This window comes from Gambusia affinis, linkage group LG10 (assembly GCF_019740435.1).
Source record: "Gambusia affinis linkage group LG10, SWU_Gaff_1.0, whole genome shotgun sequence".
In the NCBI taxonomy this organism is placed as follows: domain Eukaryota; kingdom Metazoa; phylum Chordata; class Actinopteri; order Cyprinodontiformes; family Poeciliidae; genus Gambusia; species Gambusia affinis.
The window spans coordinates 26911229-26937780 of record NC_057877.1 but is presented as its reverse complement, the minus strand read 5'-3'; the positions used below and the strand labels follow the sequence as shown (position 1 = coordinate 26937780).

The window sequence follows — 26552 nt, the reverse complement described above, 5'->3', positions numbered from 1 at the left end:
GGGATTTTCAGTGACAGCAGTGAAGTCGTACTACTTTGCGAAGAATACTGTTTAACAATTTAGCACCGTTTGAAGGTACATTTCTCTCTGGGGCGTTCAAGGGCATTCTGCTTCATGGTTTCCACTCATCCAACCCACATGCATTCATAATTCCCCTAACGCAGAGCTGGGGTTGCACTCATATACCCCCTTGGTGAATTTGCAAGGACATTTGATCAATTTTTCATGGCCTTGATAATTCGTACAAGGAGGGAAAGTCAAGGTAACGTTATTTAGATTAAATTATTCGTGCACAAAGAAACACAAAGAACTTTGTAAACAATCAAAAGGCAAATATTATCAGGAAAACCTCATGATTGAAATCTATAGAAGTATTCACACCCAGAAATATTCTTACATTGACATAATGTTTGTGTGGTAGTGTCCTTTGTTTTGTATTTACTGTTTGTATTTATTGACAAAATGTGTGTAATTAAGTTATTTTGACCTTACTTTTATAACCTTTGTTTGTTTTTAACAAGACAAAAAAAAACATATTGTCCAGGAACAACAAATGAAAAAAGCATTGTGGTTCATTCTGGCGTATTTTAAGTAGTGTATGTTGTTCCTGCCAAATGAATTTAAAAAATTCAAAATAGACCAATAGGAGAATTTTAAAGCCTATTTTTTTTAACAAACAATAATTTTAAACTAACTTACAAACAGTGTTGGCATAGTTACTTTGAAAATGTAACTTTAATCGGACTACTGATTACTCCTTGAAAAAGTAACTTAGTTATATTACTGACTACTTGATTTGGAAAGTAACTAAGTTACATTAAAAGTAACTTTTTAGTTACTTTCAGCAGCTGCTGACAACAACGCTCCGCCTCCTGTGAAAATAACATTGAGCTTTGCTAATACTTAATTGTCAGCTATTTTATAATGGTAACATCAACAATGTGTCTCCACTGATAAGGTTGAACTGAAGAGGAGATTATACAAAAAAACAGTACAAAACAATAAAAAACGTGAGTAATTTGTGTGGTCCACTGTTGTCTGGAAAACTCAAAGGATTTTAAAGCCCCCCCCCCGCCACCCCACCCCTCTCCCGAATGTAAATAGACCTCATAAAGAAGGTATTTTATGTTGAAATCCAGGTGATTTACGAGATGTCATAAAGTCACAGTCCAGAAGTTTCTGAGCCGACTTTGTTCGGGGTGTAACTGCGTCACGGCGAGTTCAGGGTACAGTAAGGGAGGATAAATTAAGGCTCCTATCAGACAAACAGAGCCCGTAGCTAAGATAAGAGACAGATTCACCTCCCCTGCAGAGAGCCAGACAGTCACACAGACAGTATTAATACCATGACCTTTTGACCTCTCTGTAGGTAGCCAACAGACAGCAATACTGTGTGTGGATATGCATTTATTTATATTAAAAATTTATTATAATGATAAAACACATCAAATAATAATGATGTAATAAGATTAATCAAGTAACTGCATGATGAATTAAAATGAGGCTGATAAAATCCATTTTATTTATGACTTCGGTTGTGTGTGGGTTTTTAATTTTTAATTATTATTTTTGTTTTTTTGTTTTTTATTGTCGAGTTCCCGTGTAGTGTTCTGTAAAAACTTAAACTTTATTACTCTTTGAGAAAGCTAACTTGCATTATTATGGTATTATTACCTAAAAATTGTCTCAAGACAATATTTTTATTCCAATAACTACTGAGACAATTTATTGTTCAAAGTATTTTATTTTTTTTGCGACAGGCCTATTTGCAAGTCTTCTTTTTTATAATTATTTATTTCTTTATTTCATGTTGACATGAGCAAAAGTTTTGAGTGAAAAGGAGCAGTTTGAAGAAAAAAAACTCAAATGTTAGTTCAGTATACAAATTAAGCATCAATCAGTAATCCATCTTTAAACACAAACAGGAAATGCAAAACAAACATGGTTTAACCAAAAATTCACCAGACACAGACACACCTGCAGTTTTTGTTACAGATTCAAAGTTTGTTATTGGAAGAAACGGATTTGGAAACATTTTTTTTGCCAGATTTTGTTATTTTTTGCTACTTATGTGAATTATTGTCATTTTCGTCCTTAAAACACCAAAATTTCCACTTAACTTTACATTTTGGTCTGTCTGATTATGTAATTTTTAAGAATTAAGTGACTGAAAATTTGAGTAGAGTTTTTTTTACTGTTGAGTAATTTCTTGGTTGGCTACTTTTTACTTTTACTTGAGTAAAAATATATTGAAATACTCTGACTTGAGTACAATTTTTGGGTACTCTGCCACCTCTGCTATTTCTTTAGTATAATGTGAATGTTATAAAATCCAATAGAGATTTTTTTCTAATAATAATAATAAAAATATGATAATAACTGAGCCAAATGGAAGGAAATGAGCAAAATTATCCCAAAAATGTGATCATAGAGCTGACTATGCTCTTGGTCAGAACAAGGTCTATTTTTGAAACCGTGTTTTGTTTTTTTTAGGCAGGCAGTGGGCGGCTGCTTTACACCGGGGAGCGCATAACACTACAACATCCACTTCCCATGAATTCAAACAGACATGCCCCAAACCCACTTCCGCTGCTCCACACTTTAACCTCATTTAGGCCAGCATCGACAAAACGAGCCGATCTTACCCTTCTCATGACATTCGGCCCGGTTTATTTTCTCTCCGCCTCTCGTCATGATGTTTTGTTGTTGGCTGTCATGTCGGTAATTAGTCAAAAGCGCCAGGAAAAATAATGGGGCGGGAAGCATTTGAACGGCGGGGCGCTAGGACCATGAGGAAACCCTGGCTTGGATGTTGTCACAACGCTGCACGCGCTTGCCCTCTGCACTTAGCCTCACAAACACACGCGTGCTTAACCGTAATTTCAATCATTTCTATTTTTATTTAGACGGTAAAACACCTCTAAAATGAATGAATATATAAATAAAAGAAATATTTAAAATTCCTTTGTTTTACTGTTTGTGTGTTGGCTACCAAATATGAGCCTTCTTAATCAGAACTAAGCCTGCAGATTGCCCGCTTTCCACAACCACACACACACACACACACACACCCACACACACACACATTGGCTCTAACATACATACATTTAGAGACGCAGGAAGATGTGAAGTGTGTGTACGCGCTTGCTGTCATGTGTTAGTGTGTCAGCCAGTCCTGCAAAGCCAGAGAAACGTGACTAGATTGGGAGCAGATTCAGCATCCTGGTACATGTGTGCGTGTGTGTGTGCGACAGAGTAAAGCCAGGCGTTAGTCACGCTTGGTGAGATATGAAAGAGCAGGGGATCCTCTGCCGTAAGGAACTTCTCTCTCTCTCACACACACACACACACACACACCCACACACACGTCTGCATCTTTCTCTCTTTCCCTGCATCATCCCATTCTTTCCATCCCTCACATCACTATCTTTAATGCGTTGTAGGTCTGCATGCAGCAAAAAAGCACCTATTGGTGGTAGATAGCAGCTAAAATATTTTAATAGTGTCAGAAATATGATTATGTTTCCAAATATATTTGTTAAGGAATTTTAAAAGCTTTTCCTTAAAATTGTGGCTCTTCTATGATATGTCAAATGTTACAACTGAGATAAAATCTGTTGTTTTTATTTAATAAAATGATTATTTTCCCACAGAAGATTCAGGTTTTTGACAAATTTAAGCAGGAATCAAAGAAAATCTGGATTTAAAGGAAGCTTATTCCTGCTTGACTTCAAGAGGGTAGCAGTCCGTGAAGCGTCTTGCGGACAAACACGCAGACCTTTACAGAAATAGAAGAACAGATTCATCTATTTTGAATGTGTTCAAATGTCTGACCTAGTTAAGGTGGGCTTGATTTATCTTCTGAGGCACTTAAACACACTCAGAAATGGACACATCGCAGGCGAGGTAAAAACAAGAACAGCTCATTCTCATGCATTTAAAATTTACTTGCAACATGTTTTTTGTTTGATTGTTTATCGCCCGTCTCAGTGCAATCTTAGTCGCATTAAAATTGATTTATATGATCTTTTTCTTATGGGGGACTAGAGATAAACAATCTGCAGATTTAACAGAGAAGAACAAAATTGTACCTAAATTAAGCATGCAAACTCGCAAAAATATCAAATTATGTGTTAAGTGTATTCTAGCTGAAAACGCTGTTTGATAAAAAAAAAAAAAAAAACGATGCCTAGATTACAATCTGAGGGCTAAATTAGCATTTAGTTGTTCAAGCTAGTGTTCGATTATCTATGTAAATCTTAGATAGTATTATCTCCCACATCTGTTTAGTCATGTTATATCTTTTTTGTGAAAAACAACAATAACAAGCCTATACCTAAATATCATTTGTTACGTTGCTATGGCAACGGGGCTGGGGCTCAAAAAGCTGATAACGATATTGACCAACAGTATAACTCTTTCCCAATTGTTTTTTTTAAATTTAAATAATTGACAATTCCAAAAAAGAAGAGGATTTATCTGGTTGAACTAAGAAACTAAATCTGCTTTTGATTTACCTTTCTTGTCTTAAAGCTGCAGCACGTAATATTTATAAAAATACTTTTTCATATATTTGTTGAAACTGTCACTATTTCATGACAATATGGTATGAGACAGATAATCTGTGGGGGGAAAAAAACAAGCTCCACTGCCTTTTCCTAACTATAAACAACCAATCAGAGCCAGAAGGCGGGTCTTAGCGCTGTCAATCACTCTCCAAGCGGCATTGCACATCTCCATAGTTAGCATGGCCACTATTGATGGAGGATAAAAGGTGTCCTACAACAGTAAGTCGTTTCTCTGCCATTAGTACATTTATCAGCAACTACAATAGGATGATTGACAGCGCTAAGTCCCTCCTCATGGCTCTGATTGGTTGATTTTGTTCGGAAGCCATCTTTTCATCTATTATCTCTCTCAAACTGTCACAAAATGGTGGCAGTTTTAAATAATGGGTTAAAAAATATAACTATACTTCAGTTTTTATGTTTATTTTTAAAAACATGGTGATGTATTTTGTTTGTTTTTCTAGAAAAGTGGAAGTAAAATGAGGGGCATTTTTTGTGTTATTTTAATTAGCAAAGAAACCTTTTCAACACTTAGCATCTGAACAATAAACTCAAAAGAAACTTACCATAATTACAAACCAAAATCCTTTTCTCAAAACTCCCTGGTAGACACCTCAATCCCAATTTGTCATTGGAATACAGCGAGTACAATAGGTTGATTGACAGCACTAAGACCCTCCTCCTGGCTCTGATTGGTTGATTTTGTTCAGGAGCCATCTTTTCATATAATGTCTGTCTCATAAACTGTCATGACATGGTGACAGTTTGAGCAAATGTGTGAAAAAATAATTATACTTCGGCTTTTCTACTTATTTTTAAAAACTTTAACATTTTAATTAGCAAAGCAGCCTTTTCAACACTAAGCATCTGATCAACAAACCAAAACAACGTAACATAATTCCAAACAAAATCATTGCACACTCCACAAACCCAATTTATCCTCGTCTCTCTATATCCTGCCTAGCTTTACTTGTAGAGGACAAAACTGCGGCTCTTTCAGCTGAGCGCGCTTCTGTTGACTCGTTCTTCCCTCTCTGGCTGCAGTGTAGCTGTTGTCTCTCGGCCAGCCTCTATCTAACAGGCTGTCACGCTGAGATGATCTAATAGGACAGAAGTAGAGTCCATACATATCATTATAGCCTCAGTGCTACACTGTAGCCATGAATGTATGCACTCATTTACAAGCAGAGTCCTGCGGTTTTATCATAACAGAATATTGCACACTTACTTGTGGGAACTAAATATTCTCCTTGCAGCCCAAAGCGCTCAACACTCAAAGAGCAGGGAGAGGAAATGAACTGTTTGTGTCTCCCACACTTTAGCTCAACCAGGTGTGGATTCCTTAGTGCTCTTTATGAATGCACTATTTAAAAATGCACCAACACGTCAAAGAAATCGCTGCGTAAACTGTTTGGATGGAAGTTTAATATTTGATGTGTAGTTTTTCCGCTCAGTGGTTTCAGAGTACCGATGATTTAGGTTGTACTGATTCGATAATGTTACATAATCAGAATGCGTGTAAGAAATTTAATAGAATAAGAAGTTTAACAGTTTCTTAATGAAAAGTCGATTCAGAATTGGAAACTTGTGCTTTGGAAATATTAAACAGAGCATGCAAATGTTTCCAAACTACCTTCAAATATTTATTAGTTTCAGAGATGTAGTGCATAACTTTTATTAATAATTTAACTATGTTGTGAGAGATAATCTGTGAAAAATTTGAGGTTCACCTAAAAAAAAATTCACCAATCCTGGTTAAAAAGAGCCAGGAAATCAACTTTCAATCTACCTCTTGTACGTTGGTTGCTCAATGTGCTAAAGGCGGAAAACAGGAAACAGTCATCTGAGGCTATGCTAACTAGCATTAGCATTTGTCGCAGTCTAAGTTGTGGTGAACCAGCTGCAGCTAAGCAGAAAGTAAGCAGGATGGGATGAGCATGAGAATGATTGACAACGCTAAGACCCTCCTCCTCGCTCTGATTGGTTGTTTCTGACTGAACGGCGTATTTCTGCCGTTAGCTTCACAGATTATCTGTCTTACATGATACTGTCATAAAATAAGTATAATGAAGCTTTAATTTAATACATGTGATGTCTTTTTTTATTTTTTAGGAAACATTACATATCTACCTGTTTTGGAGTCAACACCAAATTTATATAAAGTATAAAAAAGAAGCATTATTTTATAAAGTATTATTGGTGTTTTTCTTTCTTTAGACTTTACCGTCTTCATAGTAACATTTGGCTCTAACAGGATGCCATAAATAAGAAGTCTAATGGAGTTATTTTTAATTACACTTAAGTTGTAACTCCTGCAAATCTTCTCAATCTTTCGGCAGAATTTAATCAGAAACGGTTTAACATCCCCACAATCCTAAACAACACAATAATTACTTCCCAACATCCACAGAATCATACTGGTTGCAAACAGGAACTTTAAATAGCTTGCGACCTTTTGACCTGCGATCTTGCAGTATTCAGTGAGAAGTTGCATTACTTTCATTTAACCAGAGGTGGGAAGAGTACCTCAAAATTGTACTCAAGTGAAAGTAGCACTACTTCGACATATTTTTAAAAAGTCAAAGAAATTACTCAAGTAGCAGTAAGAAAGTATTTGGTAAAAAGTCTATTTCAGTACTGATCAAATTATCAATCATTTAACATTTAAAAATTACATCATCAGACTGACCAAAATGTAAAGTTGAGTGGGAATTTTGGTATTTTAAGGACGAAAATGACAATAATTCATATAAGTAACAAAAAATAACAAAATCGGGAAAAATAAGTTTTTTCTAAATCAGTTTCTGTCAATAAGACATTTTAAGAAAAACTGCAGGTGTGTTTGAATGAAAAGAAAGAAAATGAAAAGAAATGAAAGACACTTTCTTTTCGAAACAAAATTCAACAGAATCCTGTCAAACATCAAACTAACTAAACCTGCTTCTATTTTCTCGTTTTGCCATCTCAACCAAACCTTTTCTCACATTTTGCTGCAGGAAACAAACTCTCAGACCAAGTCCTCCCCTCTCCTCCACTCATGACAAACTCCCAACTCCACTTACCTTGCATCCAAACATCAGAGATATGGTGTTGTTGGTGCATGCTACTTTGCAGTGGCACAACATGTGGCTAACGTTAGCTAGCTGGACCCACGCTGGGGGGGCATCCTAGCCTTCATGCACACTTTTTGTCACTCACACACCTCCACGCGCTTGCTCACACTCACACACACACACACACACACGCACACACACATGCACACGCATGTGCTGTATCAACCGCGCTCCATCCTGTCCCGCCGTCCCCTGCTCTTCTACCAGCGCCCCCCTTCGCCAAATCCCACCGCCACCCTCAGCTGTGGCAGGCCGGCGTCCTCTCCCTCACACTCTTCATTGCTCTCATCAGCATCATCTTCATCAGTGGGATCCTCATAGCTGGTCAGGACGCAAAGAGCAACATGGTCCCTGTCTGCCTGGGCTTCAGCATGTGTAAATGTGTGTGTCGAAGTGGGTTAGCACGTGTGTTTTCAGTGGGAGTGTGTCGACCTGGCTGTATGTGTGTGCAGTAAAAAGATAAAATAAAATTTAAACAATGTCTGTCAGAATGTATGTCCCTTCCTCTGTAGCAGCGGCAGTCCCGGTTCTGTGTCTCCTCTGTTTCTGTCTGTATGACTGTTTGCTTCTTTCTCTCTCCCTCTCTTTCTCTCTTTTTCTCTCCCTCTCTTTCTCTCTCCCGGTTCGCTCCACTGACTCCCTTAGCCCGCCTCCCAACACAAAAATCAATGAGAAATAGAAACAAAGACACAGAAAGAGAAATTCACCATTTGCAACTACGTCACTTAATCATTGGAGGCGCCATGACGGACGTCGGAAGTGAGGGACGGGAGTATTGATCAGAGCGACTGAAATTGTTTTCCAAAGTTGTTTTTTCCACTTTATTCATGAATTCAACCTGTCCGGGTCGAGCTAATTTGTCTGTGAACGTAACCCACCTGGTTGGGGCTCATAGATGGCCGGATTTACATAGTTGGAAACAGCTAGCTTAGAACCCGACCCGTACCGCCTTCCTCCTGACGTGATGATCAAAATACCGACTTTGCCTGAATTCACACCACATAATTTATGTCAAACAGCGTTTCCCCTTTACACTGGAGCAGCATTACAAATGTACAAAAGACAACATGCTAGCCAGTTCTTTATGCGGCATTGTCTCCATAATTACCAATGGTTAGACGCGAACCTTCGCCACACTGCGATTTTTGATTTCTAATCATTCTTACCTATAAAGCGTATTAACGTTAATCTTCTTACCTCATAAAAAGTGTTAGCTGTAGATCCGCCGTTACACCAAGGGCTGAAAGTCATGGACCTTACTGCAGGGGCCGCTTTTCATTGGCTGATGTCCATTCTACGTGGTCACGTGATTGGCCGTCTCACAAACACACGCTTCTCGTTAGCTAAGTACAGCATAATGGCGGTAATGATACAACTTCTACACCTTGAAGCCTGTCTGCTACACGGTCTTACGTTAGCTAAACAGATCAATATGCAACGTGTATCTGACATACACTAAAGATTTTATTTTAGCAGAAAAGGCTTTGGACTAAACTGTTACTCGTGTTAGCCTCTCTAGCACCAAGTACAGCTGGTCAATCAACCATCGCTGGGTTCAGGATTAATAATCGAGAAACAAATATCAAGCCTGGAAATATCAAGCCTGATATCGTAACGGACTGAATGTTTTGTTTTTATCGTAATCTTTGCTCGTCTTGCGGGGCGCAGGCGGTTGCCACGGTAACAGGTGTGCTTAAACTACAGAAAGAGAGACAGCGAGAGAGAGAGAGAGTAAAAATGTACGAGTGGTTTTGAGTTGATCACCTGTTCGGGTTATTTTACCTTTGTTTAGGTTTGCTGTGGCTCATTACAGCCGCTGTAGTTTCTAAACGGTGGACTAATTACCTCCTTCGTTTGTGACTATACGTCATTCACAACAAACATCAAATAGAACAAATAGATTTCATAAAACTTTAATAAACAAATGGCTTCTACCGCGATAATTATGTCAAATTAAATAAATTATATCCCAGCTTCAGAAGATTTGCCTTTTCCTTTCCAGAGCTCTTTGATTCCTCCTATCAGTCTGTAGCTTCTCATATTGAGGTCAAAGTTCAGATCTACCATGACTGACCGACTGACACCTGCTGGCCTCAGGTTTGCAACCAGCTTGTGACTGAGAAACCAGTAACCTCCTCCCAGATGATGACATGAACTTGTTAGTTCCTCTGTCCATTGTAGTAGCTGATATATTGTGAGAATAAAGTAGAAATGATGCACTAATGGAGTCATGTTTGAGGCTTTGCTAGTGAGACTTGCGGTCACGTGGGTCGGTTGTGGGCGGAGCTTGATAAGGTCCACTGCCTATTTAAAACAAGCTGCTACATCTTGCTGAAAAGTTACTTGTAAGTTTCTTATTTCAAGTGAACTAAAACATTTGCACTAGAAGCCAGACTGAATTTACTTGGTAAAGTTTTATGTTTTTGGAGTGTCTTTCCTTGAAACATTTTTATTTGCAGTATGAGGTATAAATAGTGCAAAGTGTCCAATCACCACTTTCACCTTGACTCTCTTTCTGTAAAAGGCAATTTGGAGCAAAATGGCAGCAAGAATAGAGTAAAATGGAAAAAACACAGTGCTGCCATTGTTCAGCTGGTTAAAACACTCCACAGTTTGTTGTGATATTCTCAGAAAGGACCTGCAGCTGGAGCAAATCTTTATTTAAGGAAACAAAAATGATGCCGAACTGGAGAATTGTGAAGCTTTAACTGCAGGTCTGAACTTTAGTTTTATGAAAGGAACCTTGTATTAAAATTTAATTCAACAACTGTAAGAGCTCAACTGTCAGCTATGTACAGTGAGATATTGAGGATGGGAACTTGCATGTGCATTATTTAATTGCTGCAGTCTATTTTTAGAACATGTCCAGCAGAGTTTCATTAACAGCTAAGCAACTTTTTTTTTTCCTCGATGACCCTGCAGGTTTTTACTCAACGCCTCGGTGTTTGCACATCTGCTCTGTCAGCTCATAAACCATATTAAACTAGTAAAACGTGCAAACTCTACAGTCTGTTATGTTCACCTCGTTATAGTTACTACAATAATAAATGTTTTAATGTATAATACTAAATTGAAAAGTTGACTTCTGTAAATAAAACTTGCTAAAAAAGATAAAAGCTTCAGCACCAAGTAAGAAACAGAGTCACAGTTACTTAATTACTTTTACGAGTATTTTTACTACATTTTTTTACTTGAGTAATTTTAGAATGAAGTATTTCTACTCATAATTGAGTAAAATCTCTGGATTTTCTACCCACTGAATGAAAAACAAACATGTTTTAACCAAAAATCCACCAGACACACACCTGCAGTTTCTGCTAAAGTTTCATAAGTTTTTTATTGAAAGAAATGGATTTGGAAGCATTTTATTTTGTCTGATATAGTTTATTTTTTTTGCTATTAATATGAATTATTGTTGTTTTAGTCCTTAAAATACCCAAATTTTCACTCAACTTTATATTTTGGTCCATCTGATGATGTAATTTTTAAATAAAATTAAATAGATTGATAATTTGACCAGTTACTCAGTACTTGAGTGGACTTTTTACACCAAATCCTTTTTTTTCTTGAGTAGTTGCCTTCATGGTTACGTTTTACTTTGACTTGAGTAAAATCTTTGTACTCACCTCTGGTAAAAACCATAGTACTTAATCAATATAAATAATTTTAAAAACTGTTTACTTATGTTTATGATAATACATCTAGTCAGTAAGAATATGATTATATTTTTGTTATTTTTTTCTCTGCTTTATCATATTTTTTGTATGATGTTTAAATGTTTTCTGAGCAGGTCGTTATAGAAAATTGGAATTTGTTCTCAATCAAATCATCTGTTTAAAGGATAATAACAAAAGAAACAAAGACAATTGTTGCACTTTCAGGATTTTTTAAACATAAACCATCAGCTGTGTTTCCATTGAGAATGTAATTGCGCATTTTGACATTTCAAAAAAAATTTGCTTAATGGAAACACCAGTTTTGAAAAAATAAAAACATTTTTGATAACTTTTTGGCTCTAGAATGAGGTGAGGTTTTGTTTTTTGTATCAAAATTGGTTTATTTCACAAAACTTCGATGGAAACAGTTTTTTTCACCTCAGTCACATGATCAACAGCTGGATGTTACTGCTGTCAGAAACCATGAAGAAGACAACAACAGGAAGTAGTTTGAGTTTATTCGCATGGGATGTTTTTCAATTACTTATCACTGGACAAATTATTCTTGTGTGATTTTAATTGCTTCTCTTATTTAATGGAAACACCACAACAGCAAAAATGACTTTTTTTGCGTACATTTGTAAAATGAAACGTGATTTCCAATAAAAATATTTTGGTTACTTTCCCTGCAGAAATAGTTTCACAATGTTAGATATTTTTTTCAATAAATGTTTTAGGTTTAATTCACTGTCCCAGTAAACATAATCTGAACATCAACTTGCATGAAGAGTGTTTTCGAACTTCCGGCCCCAGAGGAATAACTTTGACTCTGCTTTAGCCTCTATAATCAGGCAATAATTTATAGCGGCTCGCCATCCTCTCAGCTGGAAACAAGTTTGACCCAGCTGGTCCTTGCCTCGAGTTTCTTTTCTTTTTTCTATGTCTGCTGCCCTCCTTTTTGCCAAGAATAATCATTAATCTAAACTGCTGAGAACTCAGCCGTTTGGAGAACATAATATTACTTTCTGGCCAGTCTTTTTATGTTCTAGTATTAAATCTAATAATGAACCATCAAGTTTAGAGACAGTTTAACTCATTGTGTGTCCAAACCAGCACCAGGGTCTAAAGATCCCGTCACAATCTCCCTGCTGGAGGGCAAATAGCTGCTAGCCGACAATAATTAGCATTTGTTCTACCTGACATGTTGTCAATATAACACAATAAATCTTAAATATATGCCAGATATGCTAAAGAAAAAAGGGATACAGTGCTGACAACTACGTAACAAGGTCGGGAAAAAGTTTTAATTATGGAAAAAATAGCGAGATAGAGAGAGAGAGAGAGAGAGAGAGAGAGAGAGAGAGAGAGAGAGAGAGAGAGAGAGGGAAGTAGTTCAGTCATGCTAGCTTGACTATGACAACCTTAATATGTAGATGTGCTGCAGAATTCTATGTGTGTCGGTTCTGTTAAAAAACAAAAAAAAGAAGCGATCCAAAGACCAGATCTAGTAGAGCACACTGTAAAAACACATTACATAAAGTGCTAAAACTGTGCTTTTATGAATTAACATGCCACGATTCTAATATTATGTTGACTGCATGTAACTATTTTTGTAATAAATTGGTTTTTTTTATAATGTGGACTCCAGAAAGAGCACTCATAGTTGCTGCAATGGTCAATGAGGATCCAAATAAATAAACTATAAATAAAAGTTTATGGTTTTTGTATGCAGCTGATTTAATCTAACAAATTACCTTCTAAATTTATATGGAAACTATTAAGACAGCAAAAAAACAAAAAAGAAGGCAATGAACAAAAGGATCACTACTAAATTAAATATAAGTAGCAATATTTTGGTAATTTTCTTTCAGTTAAATGATACCAGATAGTTTAACGTTTTTGATTTTTGTGAGAAATGAGTAAAAAAAAAAGACGAAAGAAAGAAGGGCAGCGGAAGTCAAACAACTCAGAGCTCAGATGAGGCTCTTGATGCTGACGGCTGGGCCATCTGGGCGACAACACACACACACACACACACACGCACACGCACACACACACACACACGCACACACACACGCACACACACACACAGTGGTGTCTCTGTGGCTGCCTTTGGCTTCTCACCTTCAGTTGAAAACAAACAACTCAGCGTGACGGTAAATAAGACAGAAAGTGGAAGAATGCAGAGCAGCAAGAGAACAAAGCATCACTTGGGGTCACTGGAGAAAACAACAAAAACAGAAAAAACGGAAAAAGATTCTGACAAAAAAATCAACTTTATAAACTACGGCAGAGCTGGGCAGCAACTACATACATTTACTTGAGTAACTTTCAGAAAAAACACTAGGAGTGTTTATACTAGGTTGTGATTTTCACTTTTACTTGAATAATTTTGTTATGAAGTATTTCTACTCTTACTTCAGTAAAACTTCTTGATTTTCTACCCACTAAAAACAAACACCAACATTTCCACTTAACTTTATATTTTAGTCCATCTAATGATGTAATTTCTAAATATTTAATGATTGATAATTTGATCAGTTTTTCAGTAACAGAGTTGGGTAATAACTAGTTACATTTACTTAAGTAATTTTTTTGAAAAAATTTACTTTAAGGAGTGTTTTTGCTCTTTCTTGGAAATTTAACATGGAAATTTTGGTATTTTTAGGATTGAAATGACAATAATAAAAAAATTTTCCAAGTCAGTTTCTTTCAATAAAAACTTTTGAAATTTCTTACACACACTGCAGGTGTGTGTCTGAGTCTGAAAAACGTTCTGTCATAAAATCCAGAAATTTTACTTAAGTAAGAGTAAAAATACTTCATAATAAAATTACTCAAGTAGAAATAAAAATTGCCTAGTGTAAATACTTCAAAATGTAGATTTTGTTTCAAAAACGTTACTCAATAAATGTAATTGAGCAAATGTAACAAGTTACTATCCAGCTCTGACTGAAAATACACAGTAAAAATTTGCACAGAAAAAGCCAAAAGCAAAAAAAGACCAACTAATATTAAAGAGTGGTTTTAATACCAACATTTACCCAGAAGTTGGAAGAAGAAAAAATAAAAACATGCAGGAGACAAACGAAAGAAACGTGTCAGGATGAGGCTGGAAGCTACCCAATGAGCCTAGCAGGCATGAAGCACTACATGTAAACATTAGTAGGTCAGCCGGCACAGAAATAACTACACAGCTAGCATGTCGACCTCTTACTCTCTCTTCCAGCCAATCAAAGCATTCTCCATTCTTCATGTTGAGCAATTACTAACAACTGCAGGGGGCAACGTTTAAAAAACGGCTGAATCTGTTTAACCAGCTGTGAATTCAGGTTACCGATAAAAACTGAGTTTATGTCCATCAGCGTCTCGGTTCTGCAACACAAAAACCAACTGAGCAGAAGGGAAATATTAATGGGAGGTTATTTTTAGAACCTTTAGTGATTATAAATACTAACAGCTGCTGATGAGGCTGAATTGTAAATGTGAAGGTTTTGCATTAGGAAGCATTTTATAGCTGTTGGGGTCATATGTTGTACATCCATTCATACAGTGCCACTATGTGGTAAAACATGAACACAGCAATATCTGAAATTATTCAACAATTTAATTAAACTCAAATTAACTGTAAACTTTAAAGACCTCAAATAGTTTCAACAAATTGAACAAATAGAGTAAAAAAATAAATTAAATCAGCTCCAATCTGACCCGAGTGAAAATAATATTGTTAGCTTATTGTTAACAAACACTAGAAAAGATCCCATCCTTGCTTTATTTACTTTATTTCATTTATAAGAAACTTTTTAAAATAAATCAACTCGTGATTTTGCCAATTTATAACAAATCTTGACTGATTTTCAACAAAGAATCTGATCAAAACGATACAATAAGACTGAAATGAGAAAGTAAGATTTTAGATTGATAATTTAAGATGCTTAATTCTTTAGAATGCTACATTTATATATCTAGATTTCTTTCTGGGATTCTGTTTGTTCCACACATTTACTTCCTGTAAATCACCCTGATTATAAAATAAAAAAAGTTTCCTTTTTTTTTACTTTTGCAAAATTAAATTTTTAAACCATTTACTATAAATACTTATTAAAGTAATGGAAGAAATTAGAGGAAGCAATAAAAAAAGTCTGATTTATCTTTCAAGAGGATTTTCAAAACTAAGAAAACAAACAATAAAACCTGATGGAAGAGAAATATGCAGTCAAAAAAATATTTAATAATCCAACACAATACAACTTTTGTGCAGGTATTGCTTTAAATTAATATTTATTTTATTTCGGCAACAGAGCAGATTTTTGTTGTGACATACGGAAGAATATTAGGGCAAAAACAAAATCTGACTTTTTCCTCAGAATTCTGACTTTTGATCTCAAAAGTTTTAAGTGAAGAATCTGAGATCAAAGTGAGAAATCTGTAGAAACAAAAGTCAGAATTCTAAGATAAAATAAGATACGATAAAAAAAAAGTCAAAATTCTGAGTTTAAAGTGGAAATAAAAAAATAAAACTATTTAAAAAAATCTGATTTCTGAGGAAAAAATTTTGATATTGTGATTTTTGCCCCCCAGAGGTTTTAATCCCCTTCCATAAAGGTGACTAAGTTATCATTATTTTTTGTTATATTGTTATATTAACTACTTTGTAAAAATTAGATGAATCTGTAACTTTTTCTTATTTATTTATCATGTGCAGCAGATTTAGTAAAACTACACTTAAAAAAATGGTGCTCCAACATAAAAAAATTATTTAATTAATTTCATTAATGAGTGATTAAACTACGTTTATCCAACCAAATGTTAACAATATTGAATGAAGTTTGACAAACGTCATTTGATTATATGTAACAAATTATCATAACTTTTTAAATTTGGAGCTCCATTTTTTTTTTTTTTTTTTTTAGTGCAGAACAACAAACTAAACAAAACAGATTTTGATTCAACTCCTGCTGAGCGACAGCAATAATATTAGCTTCTGGTGCACAATAATTAATCAGACAGACAGTGAAATACAGGAACTAATTATTTCAGTGTTTGCCTGGGGAATGATTCGACGTTGCACCAGGACAGAGAAACAGAAGATCTGAGAGAGCTGACTGTCCTGGAGCTGCAGAGTCGCCTGACTTCAGTCGCATTAATTATTCACAGGAAAACTCTTTGGAACGCTGACACAGAATCATGCAAGGTTTGGATCGGAGGAGCGATCCGGTTTGGCAGAACATCATGGAGTCCAGGACTCAGCGGGATAAATAAATCCGTCTGACTCCTGTAACCGCTGTCTGACGTCTAACAATGGAACTGGAAATTAATCGGTTTTCAGATGAATTGTTTGTATATTTTATATCTCCTCTTGTACTTGTAGTGAATGTCTGCATATAGCAAAGATTAGTCATCCACCTAATGGGATTTGCTGCTCAGGGTCGACTGTATGAATGATTGTAGTTTCCTTCCTACTACGGATAAGAAGAGCTCGGTAGTAACTAGTTACATTTACTCAATTACAATTACTTGAGTAAGTAATAGTAAGTTATAGTAAGTATTTCTACTCTTACTTGAGTAAAATATCTGGATTTTCTATACACTGAATGAAAAACAAACATGTTTTAACCATAAAATTCACCAGACACAAACCTGCAGTTTCTGTTGAAGTTTCATAAGTTTTTTTTATTGAAAGAAACTGATTTGGAAACAAAATATTTGTTATTTTGTGTTGTTTATGTGAATTATTGTCATTTTTGTTCTTAAAATACCAAAATTTCCACTTAACTTTATATTTATTTTTGTAGTATTAGATTGTAAATCTGCATGGTACTGCATTAAATAGACTTTGTATGAAGCGTGTGGTTTCTCTGAAACAGTTAGCAAAGTGCTAAGCTAAGTGAATCCACAACTTCTGCACCGACTAATGCACACACACACACACGCACACACACACACACACACACACACACACACACACACACACACACACACACAGAGTTCAGTTACTCAGCTGTTCCAGAATCGCTGCTGCACACAACCCCTGACACAGTTCCTAAAAAACTGGATAAGATTCTATATTTTGATGCCCCAAAATGTGTAATTTTATTAAGGAAATAAGTAGTTAATGCTTCCTTATTTGAACTAAATCTGACTGAGTCAAGTGCCTTTACATGCAATGCAAAAACAGAAACATTTTGTCTAGGTTCTACAATAAATATTGAAATTATGCCTGTCACAATAACAAATTTTGCTGGACGATAGATTGTCCAAATATTGTTGAAAATTTTCAAGTAATTCTCAAAGAACAATAAACTTTAAATTCTAATGAACATTTAAACGCTGGAACAGAAAAATATTTTAAATATCCAAAATAAATAAACAAAACAACAGGAGCAATAAATAAAATGAGTTCTGAAGTCTCTTTCTACCAATTTTGAAACCAAAACACCAGATTGAAGACCAATTTTGGTAGAAAGAGAAAAACGATAAATTATGCAAATAGATTGAGATCGTTTTAATTTATTGTGCGAATAATTGATTTATTGTTTATCATGATAGACTTTACAAGTAACTTTTCAGCAAGACTAGGAGCTTTGTTTAAAAGTAAAAAATTCCTCAATATTGACGAGAATGTTCTAGTTCCATTGGCAGTGGAAGCCACTGTGCCGTTACCTAGCAACACCAGCCAAGCCCAGCCCGTTACCTAGCAACCCAGTTCTAGTTCCACTGGAAGATTATTTCACTTTTTTCTAATCTTATAAGTGAAACAATCTGCGAGAGGAACTAGTAATTTTTCATTAATATTAAGGAATTTTTAACTTAAAAGAAGCTAAAAAGTTAGTTGTAAGTCAGTTTTGTCTTATGCCAGGTATATTTAGGTATCTGCACTGGAAACATAAAAATACACTGCAAAAACAGAAAATCCTACCAAGTATTTTTGGTCAAGTTTCTAGCGCAAACATCTTAGTAAATTTGAAAAAAGACCAAACTAACTTACAAGTAATAATTTTAGCAACTTATAAAGGCTTGTCTTAAGTCAAATATTCCTTAATATTGATGAAAAACTACAAGTTTCACTGGCAGATTAATTCACTTATAACATGGGAAAAATGTCTTGCTACAAGTACAATAATCTGCAAATGGAACTAGAACATTTTCACGAATATTAAGTAATTACTGACTTAGAACAAGTCCTTAAATCTTGCTAAAAAAAAGTTACTGCTAAGTTAGTGCATCTCATTTCAAGTGTACTAATGTTTGCACTGGAAATAGAGTAAAAATACTTGGTAAGATTTTCTGTTTTTGCAGTGACCTTTGCTGTGTTCAGATTCGATGTGATAATTGGTACCTGACATTAACCCTAAACCCCATTTAAAAAAACTCTTGACACTGTCAACATGTAAATATTAAGACAGAAATGTGCTTGGTGTAAAATCAACTCATTTAAAGCTAAATTTAAAAAGCACAATGCATGAAATTCCTATTTTTTTCATCATTCATATTATAAAGACTAAAAGATAAAAGGACTAAATTTAGTTTTTAAACCAAACAAATACATTACATTGTCTGAAGAAGTAGAGTTGCGGTGCTCCATCTTTAAATCCATCATGCATGCTGGACCAGCAGGTCAATCCAAAGCCTCGTCCCGGATTTCTCCTTTACTTCACAAATACTTTAAGACTTTTCATCTTTTCTCTCAAGTTTCTATGGATCGAGGTAAACTGAGTCTTACATTCCTTGGTTAGTCCTACTCCAGAACCAGATCTCTTGTTTGCATCTCGTTTGGAGGTTCTGTTCCCCATTAAATAATGAGTTGGTCGTTTCCCCTCCTCCTAGTCCCATCACAACGCCAGCAGGATAAAAGGTCAGCTGCAGTGACGCAGAGTGTCAATTTTTGGCAAAACAAAGATTTAAAAAAGCCAAATAAAACTGAGTACGCAGCAACGTCATGCAGTAAAAGTCAGTGTGCATTCGTCTCTATTTTTTGCTTTTTGCTTCTTTGTCCGTCCTAAAATAGCTCCACCTTCGTAAAGTCTATTAGGAGCCTAAGGTAAGCCTCTTAGGAGGAACTCCAGCACTCCTGATGAATAATGGGACAGTGACAGAAAGGCCAAACAGCAATTACAGATAAAACCAGAGCTGCATTTAAGACTCGCTAAATCAAAGAGGAAAAGAAAGAAAGAAAGAAAGAAAGAAAGAAAGAAAGAAAGAAAGAAAGAAAGAAAGAAAGAAAGAAAGAAAGAAAGAAAGAACGAAAGAAAGAAAGAAAGAAAGAAAGAAAGAAAGAAAGAAAGAAAGAAAGATTTTGATTTTTAACAACACATTTATTTCTCAATAAAAATACATTTTCACAGACATTAGTTCATTTCTCACGCAAACATTGAATTGAAAACTAGCTTTCTGTCAACCACAGAACATACAACATTATTAAAACACCACAAAGATAAAAAATCAATTAAGTTATTCATCATTGAAAAAAACATAAATTCTGCTTTTACTCTATGTTTCACCATCAGAATAAACATTCTCTCGACTTTTTCCCCCAACACACCATTTAATTTATTCTTCCTACTAATATAAATGGAAAATTTTGCCTGTCCAATAAGAAAATTTAGCAACTTCCACTTACTCGATTCCTTTTTTGTATAACCTGCACCAAATATAAATGCTACTTTAGACCAATAAACACCACATTTTTTAAAAACATCTTCTAATAACAAAAACAATGGTGAAAGTCGTTTACACTCAAGAAACATGTGAAAAATAGTTTCTACTTCTTCACAAAATGGACATAATTCACTTACATCTTTTCTAAATTTAACCACAAAACTGTTCACACTCACCGCACCGTGCAAAATTCTCCACTGGAGGTCACTTACCCTCTTTCTCAAAGGGGGCTTATAAAAAACTCTCCATATTGGTTTCTGATTATCCCCGACTTTAAACCTTTCTCTCCAAACAGTATCAGTTCTTCCACTTAGTTGCTTCTTATTCAACCCTTGAACAACCAGTTTATACAAACATTTTCCCACCAACATACAAAAATTAAAATCCTTTTGAGTAATCAAAAGATGGCCCTTCAATTCTGAGAAATCAATATACATTCCCATTTCTGGAAATGGATCTGTAGAATCCGAGAGTTCTTCTCCATTACAAAAGTCCACCAGCATCTTCTTTTCCTCCAAAGTCAATTTTCCAAGCCAGAGATCTAAAATAGTCCTCATGACTCTAATCGATTTTAATCCAAGTAAACAAGCCGTCGCCTCCGTGTCTTGTAGTCCTGGTCCAGCCGTCTCCACAATTTGTCTTAATTTTAGAACTTTTTTCTGCAACAATCTTCTTGATAATCCAACTCCATCTTCTAATGCCAAACGTGCTTCGAAAATTAAAGGTTCTTCCAGAAGCCAAAACAAAGAAGCAGTTGGTTCCAGTCTTTTCCACTCAAAAATTGTCCATGCTTTAAACAAACTTTTATAAAACATTGGCATTTCATACATTAATAACATTTTGCAATTTAACAAAAACAAAGAAACATCTAGACCAAGACTTCCTATTCTTTTCAGAATAATACTTGTTATTGGCTTCCACACAATATCCTCCTCTCTCCCCATTAGATATTTCTGAATAAACTGTAACCTAAACGCAGCAGTTCTGCTCTCTAGATGAACCAATCCCTGTCCACTTTCTTCTTTAGGTAAAAAAAGCACAGCCTGGGATACCCAATGTTTATCATCCCAAAAAAACTTAACCATACAAGCTTGAATTCTATTTAGTAGTCCAACAGGTGGTTCTAAACAAGCTATCTTGTGCCACAATAAGGAAGCAATTAAGTTATTTATAATGAGCACTCTCCCTCTATAAGACAACTGTGGTAGCAACCATCTCCATTTTTCTAATCTTCCTTCCACTTTCTCCAACACTCCCTCCCAGTTCTTTTTTTCTGTGTCTTCATCTCCCAAATATACCCCAAGATATTTCAACCCCCCCCTTTTCCATTTTAAACTACCTGGAAGCTGAGGAAGCCCATTCATCCAGCTTCCTATTGCCAGAGCTTCACTTTTAGCCCAGTTGACACGAGCAGCTGACAATTTGCAAAACAACTCAACAAATTTACCTAAATTATTCACTTCATCTTGGTTTTTAACAAAAATAATGACATCATCAGCATACGCTGATAAATTAAACGATACATTAAAACTTGGAAAAACCAAACCTTCAATTTTTGACCTGATCTTCTTTAACAGTGGTTCAATAGACAGAGCATATAACATTCCAGACAATGAACAACCTTGTCGAACACCTCTCGTGACTTTAAAAGGTTTACACAAACCGCCATTAATTTTCAGTACACTCTCAATGTTCTCATATAGAACCATAATCTTGGCAATAAATCCAGAACCGAGACCAAACCTTTCCAACACTTTCCACAGGTATCGGTGCTCGACTCTGTCAAAAGCCTTTTCTTGGTCTAAAGAAACTAAACCAATGTTGCATCCCAATGATCTAGAGACGTCCAAAATATCTCTAATAAGAGAAATATTATCAATCATCGATCTGCCAGGAACACAGTAAGTTTGTGTTTGATGAATAACCTGCTCCATCACCTTCTTTAGTCTGTTTGCCAGAACCTTTGACAGCAGTTTATAGTCTGTACACAACAGAGAAACCGGTCGCCAGTTCTTAATTTCTTGAAGATCACCTTTCTTTGGTAGCAACGTGAGAACTGCTCTCCTGCAGCTTTGAGGTAGAAATCCTTCAGCAAAACTCTCCTCAAAAACCTCCAAAAGGTCAACACAGAGGTCAGACCAGAACGCTCTGTAAAATTCACTGGGAAGTCCATCGATACCGGGTGCTTTCCCTCCTTCCATACTTTGCAAAGCAGCGTTAATCTCCTCCAAAGTCATGGGTTCTCCCAACTCCTTGGCAAAATCCTCAGAGACTCTTGGAAGATCACTGCAGAAGTCGTTGAAACTGTCTTCATCCTCGATGTATTCAGAGCTGTACAGATCTGCATAGAAATCTGCTGCTCTCCTCCTGATGTCACCGTCTGCAGTCAAAAGAGCACCTGCAGTTGATTTCAAACCGTGTATAAACTTGCATTGTCCTTGTTTTTTTTCCAACGAGAAGAAAAACTTTGTTGGCGCATCCATTAAAGCAACTTTCTGAAATCGGCATCGAACCAGCGCTCCCTGTGTTTTTGAGCCCAGCAAATCAGCCAACTCGGCTTTTTTCGTCTTGAGGTTCTCAAAATGACCTCGATCTCCTGTGGATTGTGCAGAAGTCTGCAACTCCACAATTTCAATCTCTAGATCTTTAATAGACTTGGTTAAACTAGATGAAACATTGACAGTGTACTGTTGACATAATTCTTTAATTTCAATTTTCCCCCGATCCCACCACTGCCCTATACACGCAAAATCTTCTTTTCTAGTTTTGTGCATTTTCCAGAAAGCAATGAATGTTTCTTTAAAATTAGTATCCAATAGCAAAGCAGTGTTAAAATGCCAATAAGCAGATTTATGTTTGATGTTTGCAATAAACGCACTACAAGAAACCAAAGCATGATCTGAAAAACTTACAGGATGGATACTACAGTCTTGAAAAATTCCGAAATTATGTCTAAAACTATATATTCTATCCAACCTAGCTGCAGAAATGGAAATCTCTGTATTTCTAGCCCATGTATATTGTATTTTTTGAGTGTGCATCTCTCTCCAAATATCAACCAATGAAAATAAATCAATCAAATGTTTCAAGAAAGTTGCTGAAGCTGGATGAGGTTCAAAATGATTTCTATCCAACTGATCATTTTCTGTACAGTTAAAATCCCCACCCAAAAAAAGAAAATCATTTGTGTCACACTTACACAAAACATTCTCAAGTTCATGTAACAAAAATCCTCTCAACTCTTGTATTGGGGGCATAAATGTTAACAAACACAATACTAAAACACTCATATTTTGCTTTCACCACCATTAATCTACCCTTAATAACTTCTTCACACTGATAAGATACAGGTAGAAAATTTTTCGAAAACAGAATTGCAACTCCCCCACTGGTCTGATTTAAATGACTCAGAATTATTTCTCCTCCCCACTCTCTCCTCCAATTGATCTCATTTGAACAATCACTGTGTGTTTCTTGTACCATTAACACATTTATATGTTTTAAATTCATTAGTTCAAACACACTGATTCTCTTCTTCACATCTCTGGCTCCATTCAGATTTAATGTAGAAACTCTGAACTGGCTCATAACCAAAGATGAAAGCAAAAACACAAAAAGAAAAACCAGACATTTAAACTTCCAATTCATCGTCGTTGAATTCCTGCTTAAGTTTTCCGATTAATTTTTTCAACCTGTAAACTTCTTTATCATTATATCCCCCTTTTCTTTTGTTGTTCAACTGAGATCTCACATGAGTGAAAAAAAGTTTCTTGTCAGGAAAAAAATCTTCTACTTTTACATTTTTCATATTCTTAGTGATTTTTAAAAAATTTTTAACATTCAACACACCATAACCTTTCCTTTTTTGACTTTGAACTATGGAATTGCAAGATGAGGCCAAACTATCTTCAGTCCAGCCTTCATCTTCACCTTCCTCTTCCTCATCCATAATACTTTCTGACTCTGGAACTTTTCCTGAACATTCCAATTCCGTATCTTCTTCATCATTATCAATTTGAGAACCAATAATACTTTCAGAAAATTTCCTCTTTTGAGAAAATTTCAAAACATCTTCCTCTGGCGTTTGACTGCATCCCTCATCTTCTATTTCCTCAATATCTGTTTTCCTCTGGAAAGCTTCTAGTAAACTCTGACTCTGTCCCTCCTCACTGTTATCTTCCTGCCTTTCTTGTGAAACATTCACCGATTGATTTTTCGAGATTTGCTCTCCGTTCTCTACCACACTTTGCTTTTGCACTTCTTTTTCATTCTGAACATTTTTAGACGTTTCAGACGTTTGTCCTTCTGTTTCTATTGTCACTGCGCTCCTTGAGTCTGGAACTTCAGCTTGACCAATCAGATTTTCGTTTTCTTTATTTTGAGTTTGCGCTGAATTAACAGAAGAAGGTTTTTTTCCAGGACACATTCGAACCAGGTGACCAACTTCCCCGCAACCAAAACACACCACAGTGCCCGAGTTTACATAAATGGCATAATCAAACTCATCCACTCGCACATTAAGCACCAAGTTAAGATCTTCGTTTTTTTTGTTCAAAATCATGAGGACTTGTCTTCTGTGTGAAACTACGTGTTTTAGCTGCGGTGACTTGCAGCCCGACGGCATTTTCCTAATCGCGGAAATAATTTTCCCATGCCTCGACAACTCCCTCACCAACAATTCATCACTGATGAACGGTGGTATGTTCGCAATCGTGACTTTTTTAGCAGGAGTACTCAAAGGAGAAACAGACAAAAACACATCATTCACCACAATGCCTTTTTCAATCACCTTGTTTGCCTTCTCCACGCTGTCAACAAAAATAACCACCGCGCTGTTCATCCGAGCAGCAGATTTAATGCTACAACAACCTACAACTTCTCCCACCGCCAAGCTACATTCCTCTACCGTCATAGTAGGATCATTGGGTATGATTTTCAAACCATGTTGTCTAGTAAGTTTGGTCAAGTCCATTTCCGGCATTTTGCGCCAAAAGGCAAAATGCCGGTGTAACACACAGATATATAACCAATTACACTTAATCCAACTTCACAACCACAATATCTAAAGAATAATATCCACAAAAAAAAAACCTCATAAAGAGGGAAAAAACAAAGTTAGAAAACTTCAATCTCTCAGTCCGCTCACCACACGCTCCTCCACCAACCCCCAGCATGCAGTGCGAAAGAAAGAAAGAAAGAAAGAAAGAAGGAAAGAATGCTTGCTGAGAATGAGTCAAATACCAAATATTGTACGGATAAAATCATAACATATTCACTGCAAAAACAGAAAGGTTTATCATTTTTGGTCTAGTTTCTAGTGCAAACATCATATTACACTTCAAATAAGACAAAACTAACTTAGAAGTAACTTTTCAGTAAGATATAAAACCTTCTTTCAAGGGAATAACTCTGTAATATTCATTAAATTTTCTCAGGTTTTAAGTGAAATAATCTTCCACTGGAATTAGTCATTTTTAACCAATATTAAGGAAATTCATACTTAGCTCTTATATCTTACTAAAAAGTTACTTTTAAGTTAGTTTTCTCTTATTTCAAGTGTAATATGATATTTGCACTAGAAACTAGACCAAAAATACTTGGTAAGATTTTCTGTTTTTACAGTGCTGAGTTTAAAAACAGCCAGGATTTAGTAATAGTTAGTTGAAAACAGGTTTGTGGGTCCTCTGCCTTCTTCCAGAGCTAACTATAAACAACCAATCAGAGCCATTCAGGAGGCAGCTCTTAGCGCTTCCAATCACCCTCCTGCAGCTAGCATAGCCTGTTATGAATGCTAACGCTAGTTAGCATACCCACGACAGATAAATACATTTCCTGTAATGGAGAGTTGTTTCTCTGCCTTTAGCACATTTAGCAGCGACTACATGAGATTGATTGACAGCACCAAGCCCCACCTCCTCACTCTGACTGGTTGTTTTAGGGCAGGAGCGGTTCCTTTCTTCAGACAGCAACAGTAGCACTGAGTTGAGGTGGATTAGTTCGATCTTCTCACAGATTATCTGTCTCATAACACGACATAGTGACAGTTTTAACAAATATGTAAAGAACATATTTTTTAAAGTTACATACTACAACTTTGCTGTTGCACTAGAAACGTGTAAAAGTTGGAAGTAAACTCAGAGGAATGTGCCGCGACGGTTCCCTGCAGTAATCTCATTTTTAATCCATTACCTTAATCAGGTAAACCAGATTAAGTGAATGAATGTGAGATGGAATCCCTGCTGTCTTTTTCAAGACTCGCCAGGTTGGTTTGGAAAAGTCCACTGGCCAGATTAACGGGTCAGGGAGTTTGGTGGAGCAATCCACGGTTTTCAAGGTCACAAAAGTTGCCGTGTTTAACCTTGCCGGATCAGTAAGAGAATGCACCAACGAGATAGTATTGTTATAAAAAAATATGCAACGTGTGTGTGCAAATGCTAGTTGCTAATACAACAGGTGTCAAAAAAATATTTTATTTTATTGATACATTCTCAAAAATAGTTTGATTTGTTGCTAAATAAATGTCTAATTTTAAGCTTGGCTTATGGAAGTTTAACAAT

The 26552-nt window shown here is 35.8% G+C and overlaps 1 protein-coding gene across 4 annotated transcripts in view; it reads right to left on the bottom strand.

Moving 5' to 3' along the window:
- The window catches only part of LOC122839051 (discs large homolog 1-like protein), a 137177-nt gene that overhangs the window by 99457 nt on the left and 11168 nt on the right, over nucleotides 1-26552 (bottom strand). For 2 of the 4 annotated variants that reach the window (XM_044130288.1, XM_044130289.1), the window contains exon 1: nucleotides 7631-8245. The exons of 1 other annotated variant lie outside the window; for it this stretch is intronic. In XM_044130288.1, the coding sequence (XP_043986223.1) occupies nucleotides 7631-7693 (63 nt within the window). In that variant the 5' untranslated portion in view covers nucleotides 7694-8245. Of the gene's footprint in view, nucleotides 1-2645; nucleotides 2889-7630; nucleotides 8246-26552 lie in introns of those variants that run through there. One more of the 4 variants, XM_044130292.1, reaches the window with a different exon arrangement.